The sequence below is a fragment of the Elephantulus edwardii genome, unplaced genomic scaffold, assembly GCF_000299155.1.
Source record: "Elephantulus edwardii isolate Elephantulus edwardi_28Jun2011 unplaced genomic scaffold, EleEdw1.0 scaffold00188, whole genome shotgun sequence".
Classification (NCBI taxonomy): Eukaryota; Metazoa; Chordata; class Mammalia; order Macroscelidea; family Macroscelididae; genus Elephantulus; species Elephantulus edwardii.
Genome location: NW_006399938.1, coordinates 1,729,264 through 1,737,502, shown reverse-complemented (window position 1 = coordinate 1,737,502; position 8,239 = coordinate 1,729,264). Strand labels below are relative to the sequence as shown.

The window sequence follows — 8,239 nt, the reverse complement described above, 5'->3', positions numbered from 1 at the left end:
TGGGAGGAGGGTAGAGAGAATAGTGCAACAATGAATGAATGGAAACCCAAAATCTCTGTAAATGTTTATGAAAATTAATAAAATATATAAAAAAAAGAAATTATTGCATCACGAAAATTTTAAGGCCATTGCAAGTGTTTTCTTTATTATGCTGCTGCCCAATATTCAGCCTGCATCATTTTCCTTATTCTTCAACTCTGATTAAAATGGGTTTAAATATCAAACTATATAAATATGAATACAAATATTAAAGAGGAAATTATAATGAGTTAATATTCCATAAGACAAACACAAAGAGTAAAAAGTAAAAATTATTACAGCAAAATCTAGAAACCATTAAGAGCTTGAATTAACAAAAGTAAATTTAATTTAAACATACAGTATTTTTTGTGAGCAAAAGTTTTATTTATTATATTTAGCCATCAATCATATATTCCTAACAGAGTGCAGGAATTATCAAACAATATCATTAATATCACATACAAGCAAGATTCAGCTGAAAAAGATTCAAAACCAACTAGAACAGCAGCACATCAACAGAGAACTGCCAGATACGCAGGCTGGGTTTAGAAGAGGTAGTGAAATTTGGGATACCAGAGGAATGTCTATCTGTGTTTCATTGACTATGCAAAGGCATTTGACTTTGTGGATCACAACAAACTGGCTAACTCTAAGAAGAATGGAAATCCCAGAACATTTGTGTTTATGTGAAACCTATACTTAGGTCAGGAGGCAGTGATCAGAATAGAGCAAGGCAACTCTTCGTGGTTTAAAATTGAGACGAGGGGACCAGTTGAGCCACAATTAGCGTGAGACGAAGCTTCGGCTGCTGTTTGTCTGAGTGCGGCCTCCCTTTCGTGTTGGCCCTCGAGAAGAGCATGCACCTCGGCCGCCTGCCCTCTCGCCCTCCCCTGCCAGGCAGCGGGGGCAGTCAGAGCGGAACCAAGATGCGAATGGGCCCTGGAAGAAAGTGGGACTTTCCCCCTGTTTCTTGGAGTCAATACTTTGAATCCATGGAAGATGTAGAAGTAGAGAATGAAACTGGCAAAGATGCCTTTCGTGTTTACAAGAGTGGTTCAGAAGGTCCAGTCCTACTCCTCCTGCACGGTGGAGGCCATTCTGCCCTTTCCTGGGCTGTGTTCACAGCAGCAATCATTAGTAGAGTTCAATGTAGAATAGTGGCTTTGGATCTTCGAAGTCATGGTGAAACAAAGGTCAAGAATCCTGAAGACCTATCAGCAGAAACAATGGCAAAAGATGTCGGCAATGTGGTTGAAGCCATGTATGGTGGTGATCTCCCTCCTCCAATTATGCTAATTGGCCATAGCATGAGTGATGCTATTGCAGTCCATACAGCATCATTCAACCTGGTGCCAAGCCTTCTAGGTCTGTGTATGTCTGATGTTGTAGAAGGTACAGCCATGGATGCCCTTAACAGCATGCAGAATTTCTTATGTGGTCGTCCTAAAACCTTCAACTCACTGGAGAATGCCATTGAATGGAGTGTAAAGAGTGGACAGATTCACAATCTGGAGTCTGCCCGTGTTTCAATGGTTGGCCAAGTCAAACAGTGTGAAAGAATTACAAGTTCAGAAGGTTCAAAATCTATAGTGGAATGAATCATAGAAGAGGAAGAAGAAGATGAAGAAGGAAGTGAGTCGGTAAATAAGAGGCAAAAGGAAGATGACATGGAGACCAAGAAGGACCATCCATACACCTGGAGAACTGAACTGGCAAAAACAGAAAAATACTGGGATGGCTGGTTCCGAGGCCTACCCAATCTCTTTCTCATTTGTTCTATTCCTAAATTGCTACTCTTGGCTGGTGTTGATAGGCTCGATAAAGATCTGACAATTGGCTAAATGCAAGGGAAGTTTCAGATGCAAGTCCTACCTCAGTGTGGCCATGCAGTCCATGAGGATGCCCCTGATAAGGTAGCTGAAGCTGTTGCCACTTTCTTGATCCGGCACAGATTTGCAGAACCCATCGGTGGATTCCAGTGCGTGTTTCATGGATGTTAGTGACCTGCTCTCCATCCCTCCCTCAGCATTGAGCTCTGTTACAAATACATCGCACCAGAGGTCACTGTGATACCACTGTCTCCTCACCATTCCGCCTGGCCATGTGACACCAGCTCCTTGTAGAATGGGCATCCCCAGACACACAAACCCTTTTATTTCTTCCTGTCAAAAGCATTATTTTCTAGGATCCTTGACCAACCTCGATCTCCTGAGTCCAGGGTTCCCCAGCTCCTACCCTCTTCTTGTACAGAGTAACCCCTGCCTTCCTGGGGTGAAGCTGCCCCTGGGCCCCTTTACCAGATATCAGGTGACATATGCATTCCTTGAGATTATTCTTGGCATTGTCCTGCCCTACCTCTTGGGATGAACCATGCATAGGGTGATCCTTATTTTCCATTACAAAGAAAACATCAATCAGGTACCTTTTTATGTCACTCATACTTTTTCAGGGCTGAGAGACCCAAACACCAGAATCCTGTTCTTAAGTCCAGGGAGTGGTAATGGATAGCATTGCAAGATACCAGGCTGAAAATTGAGTCCAGCCAGTCCAAGCACATGGCCTCCTATCTGAGGAGACCCCATTCCCCCATTCCCACATGTATGGGTGCCTCCTGGGCTGAAGCCAGGCTGCTCCAGGGGACTCTTGAGGCCTCATCTGCCACAGAGTGACCCAGGTTAAATACAGCCCATGCACAAAGCCACAGCCCGTGGAATTGTTTTTAAAACTCAAAGTTGATCATTTTCATCATTGGTCCTTGGAAATAAACAAAATGCCCATTTGCCTTTTCTAGACCCAGAGCTTCTCTTTGCTATTTGTGTTTTCCTGTCACTCTTCATAGAAACAGTACAATCCATAGCCCCATTCCTTCCCCTTCCAGCTGCCTCACTATGGCACTGCAGCCACTCCCTACTGCTAGGCACGCCTTTTCCAAGGGCAAGAGAAGCAGTCTCCTGAAGCCCATCTTCTCTGTGACTGTCTTAGATGATGTATAGGCCCCTTCATCTTTCCACCCAACAACCTCCTATCCCTGTCCTGCTGCACTGTCCAGAGTCAGGGACCCAATTTGTTTCTTTGTTATTTATGACCTTGTTTAAAGAAAATAAGTATTTCCCAACCTTTAAAAAAAAATTTGAGACGAGCGTATTCCAGGAATGTGTCCTATTTCCATACATTTTCAATTTATATGCTGAACAGATCATCTGAGAGTCTGGGGAGGAATGTGGCATCAGGATTGGAGGAAGACTCATCAACCACTTACATTATGCAGATGACACAACCCTGCTTGCTGAAACTGAGGAGAACCTGAAGCAATTGCTACAGAAAGTTAAGACCTGCAGTCTTCAATATGGATTGAAGCTGATCATCAAAAACACAAAGATTCTCACCACTCTGCCGATTAGCAACATCATGAGACAGTGAAGAAATTGAGATTGTTAACAGCTTTAGTTTGCTTGGCTCCACAATCAACATTTTTAGTACCAGCGACCAGGAAATCAAAAGATTAATTGTGTTAGGAAAATCTGCTTTTAAGGACATTTCCAGATAACTGAAGAGCAATAATGTCAGTCTGGAGACTAAAGCACACCTGATCCAGGCCATGGTCTTTGCAATTATGTGTTATGCTTCAGAAAGCTGGACAATGACTAGGGATGATAGAAAGAGAAATGATGTGGTATTGGAAGAGTGTTGAATGCATCATGGATTTCTTAGGAAAACAAACAGGTTCATCCTGTAGAGGGTGAAAACAGTCAGGCTGCTTTGTCTGACATACTTTGAGGTTGTTGCAAGTAGTGAATAGTCCTTGGAGGGGGACATTATACTTGAAAGGGTGGAGATACAGCACAGGAAATGAAGATTTTTGATGAGATGTATGGATTGGAGACAGTACAGTTGGCTCAGGATAGAGCAGGGTTCAGAGCTCTGTACATAGGATCGCTATAAGGCACAGGCAATTTGACGGCACATAATAACAAACTACTTTGTCTTCCTGAGCAAATAATTCAAGACGCTGGACTATACACATAAAAATGTAATCATAACTGGAGGGAGATTCATTAACAACATACCTTATGCAGGTGTGTAGAAGACACAAACTTGCATATAGAATGTAAAGAAAGCTTGAAATACTTCTTCAATGTGGATTCTTTCTCAACATCAAGAAAACAAGATCTTCACCACTAGACCACTAAACGATATGTGATAAATGGATAAAAGATCATCAGTGACTTAATTTTAGTTGGATCCACAATCAAGACACATAGAAGCAGTAACCAAGAAATCAAAGAACATGCTCCATTAGGCAAATTTGCAGTTTAAAAACCAAGGCATGACTGACCCTAGTCATGGCATTATCAGTTACTTTATATACTTGTGAAAGTTGCACAGTGAATAAAGAACACTCAAGAAAAAAAATGATGTATTTGAAATGTATTGTTGTCTGAGAGTTTTGAATATACGATGAACTGGCAAAAGAATAAACAAATCTGTCTTGGGGAAAGTTTAGTCATTGTGATCCTTAAAAACACGGATGGTGAAACTTCCTCTCACCTAATTAGGACAAGGTGCTAGTCCTTGGAAAGACATTATGATCGGGAAAGCAGAGGTTAGCTAAGAATCTGAATTGACTGGGTGGCACCTAATAACAAGAAGTTGTTGTTCTTTTTGTTCTTAAATTTCATATAATTTAGAAAGTATACATTTAGAAATGTGAGATAGCTTAAAATTATTGTATTCAACCTTCACATGTATGATTATTTTCTCACTGTGAGGTTAGATTTAGTTAACATGGATATCTAATGCCAAATGTTCACCAGGCTGTGCCAAGAAATTGGGAGGACAACCACCAGGCCAACAGACTTTAAGAGATCCATGTTTATACTTATTACAAAGATAGGTGATCCAAAGAAATGTGGAAATTATCGAATGATATCACTAATATTACATACCTGAAAAATCCCACTGAAAATCATAAAAATAAAAATTACAGGGAAACCACCTTGACAGAGATCTACCAGAATACAAGTCAGGTTTAGAAGAGACAGTGACACTAAGGATATTATTGCAAATGTCACATGGATTTTGGGTGAAAGCAGAGAATAATAGAGGAATGTCTGTCTGTGTTTCACTGATCATGCAAAGGCTTTTTGACTGTGTGAGTCGCAACAAAGTATGGCTAACATTGAGAAGAATGGGAATCCCAGAACACTTGATTGTGCTTATGTGAAACTTATACTCGGACCAGGAGGCAGACATCAGAACAAAGTGAGGAAACAATGCATGGTTCAAAATCAGGCAAAGACTATTTCAGGGATTCATCCTGTCTCCATACCTTTTCAATTTATATGTGGAACAGATAATTCAGGAAGCTGGATTTAATGAAGTGAGATATAGCATCAGGATTAGAGAAAGACTCATTAACTGACATTATTTAGATAAAATAATTTTGCTTGCTCAAACTGATCAGGAGCTGAAGTATTTTCTGCAGAGGGTCAAGGATTGAAGCTCAAAATTAAGAAGACAAAGATTCTCACCACTGAGCCAATTGGGAACATCAAGATAGATGGAGAAGAAAATGAGATTGTTAACAAATTTAGCATGCTCAGTTCCACAATCAATACTCCTGGCACCAGCAGTCAGGAAATCAAAAGAAAAATTGCATTAAAAATATCTGTTGTAAGAGTCCTTTCCAAAATGCTAAGGAGATACAATGTCAGTCTAAAGGCTAAGGTGCACCAGATCCAGGTCCTGGTCTTCTCAATTACTTGCTATGTATCAGAAAGCTGGACAATGACCAAAGATGGCAGAAGAATTGAGTTGTGATGCTCGATAGGAGTGTTGAACATGGACTGCCAAGAGAACAACCAGTTTTGTCCTGGAAAGGGTAAAGTCAAGCTGTTCTTTAAAGTCAAGGATTTTGAGGCACTGTCTCACATGCTTTGAGCATGTTGTCAGAAAGGACCAGTCCTTGGAGAAGTACATATTTTTTGAAGGACGGAGGGACAGAGAAGGAGAGGAAGATCACAGATGAGATAGACTGACACAGTAACCGGAGTTATGAGAGTAGGTGTGTTAGAGACAATGAGATCACCTTGGGATAGATGGGATAGAGCAGGATTCATTTGTGCTTAGGGTTGCTATGAGTCTATGGCACATAACAAGAACAGCAATGACAAATATGAATCCATCTTTATAATTTGTAAAATATTTTACGTTATTGCAAGAATAAACTATTTTTTGGTTTTTGTTTTGTTTTGTTTTCTATCAGATTACAAGATTTATTAAGTGGTTACAATAGCCAAGACAGCATAATCTTGATAGCAAGACAGATAAGTAGATGTATACCACAGACCTGTCATTGAGTCCCAACCAGAGATATATTAGAAGAGACATTTGGTACCAGAGAGTCAGTTTTGAAAACTATGGAGACGTACTACTTTGCATATATGTGGTCAGCATGTGATGAAACACAATAGAGAGTATGTAAGCTGACTCACACATAGTTTGTCAAATTTTTTAAATAATTTTAATGAACATTTACAGAGAATTTGGATTTCCATTCATTCATTGCTGCACTTCCCTACCCGGCCAGCCCTCTCCCCCCGCCCCCCAGTTCGCTCCTCTCTTTCAAAAGTAAAAGAAAGACTCCCTCCCTGGTACACAATCCCCCCGCACCGCTCCCACCACCCCAAGTACATTCCACTATGCAACCTTAATTGTGGACTTTTGTGATAACCATAATACCCTATCATACATCGCTTTTAAATTATTCAGTCCCTCATCTGTTTCAATGCAGTATACACAATTTATCCAGTTTTTCTCAGTCTTCCCCCACCCTGATATCAGCCCCATTTTACAGCAGTGGCACCATACAATATTTGTCCTTTTGTGACTGAGATATTTCACTCAGCATAATGTCTTCCAGGCTCACCCATTTTGAATATTGAATGAGTTCCTTCTTCTTCAATGCAGCATAGTATTCCATTGTGTGAATATACCACAGTTTCTCTATCCATTCGTTTGTTGATGGGCACCTGGGTTGTTTCCAACTCCTTGCTATTGTTAACAGAGCTGAGATAAACATGGGCGTGCATATATCTGCTTGGATGTCAGTTATGGTCTCTTTAGGATATATTCCCAGTAGTGGAATTGCTGGGTCAAATGATATCTCTATTTGCAACTTTTTGAGAAAGCGCCATACCGCCTTCCACAGTGGTTGCACCATTTTACATTCCCACCAATAGTGAATAAGGGTTCCAGTTTCTCCATAACCTTGCCAGCATTTGTTGCTTGCTGTTCTGTTAAATTTTGCTATTCTGACTGGGATGAGATGATATTTCATAGTTGTTTTGATTTGCATCTCTCTTAGAGCTAGGGATTTTGAACATTTCTTCATGTGCTTGTTGGCCATCTTAATGTCTTCTTTGGAGAAGTGTCTATTCATATCCTGTGCCCATTTTTCAATTGGATTATTTACCTTCATCTTGTTGTGGTGCTCAAGTATTTTATAAATTTTAGATATAAGTCCCTTATCTGACATGTCATTACCAAACACTTTTTCCCAGTCTGTGGCTTCCCTTTTTACCCTGTTGGAGAAGTTTTTGGATGTGCATAGGGATTCGATTCTTAGAAGGTCCCATTCATCTATTTTTATCTTCTCCTGGTTGTAGAAAAAATAAACTATTTCAAGTTTTTTATTCTTTTCTTTTACAATCAAACTCTGTCTGTTGGAAGATTTCCTGTTGTGTTGTTTTTGAGCACGACTCATAGTGACCATATGAACAAAAGGCCTTAAGCCTTTCTAAAATGATTGGCATTTACCACAGTTCATAGAGTTTCCAGAGGCATGCTGTTTAGGAAGTGGATACCAATCCTGTATTCCAAAACTGGAAAAATTTAAAGCCAGAAGCTTCTGACCTAAAGCCTGCTACGAGGAACTTGTTTATAGTACATACTAACCTGATAGGACAAAGAACCACACATTGAAATGCTTTTGCATAGTCAATAAAACACAGGTGAACATATTTCTTGTATTTTCTCCTTTTGGTTATGATTCATTTGACATCAGATATGATACTCTGATTCTACAGCATTTTCTAAATCTTGCTTGAATTTTTACTAGTTCTGTCCTTAGATTGATCCAACAAACTCTAATTTCCAAAGCTATTAATCTTTACAGAAATCAGCTGTCTCATCATTCTCCTATGGACCAGCTATTAAT

General features: G+C 40.0%; 1 protein-coding gene across 1 annotated transcript in view; it reads left to right on the top strand.

Annotated features, from left to right (window-relative positions):
- The window catches only part of LOC102857197 (protein phosphatase methylesterase 1-like), a 10,830-nt gene extending 8,809 nt beyond the window's left edge, over positions 1-2,021 (top strand). The window contains 1 exon segment of the mRNA XM_006896667.1: positions 843-2,021. Within this exon segment, the coding sequence (XP_006896729.1) occupies positions 843-2,021 (1,179 nt within the window).
- The last annotated feature ends 6,218 nt before the right edge of the window (positions 2,022-8,239 follow it).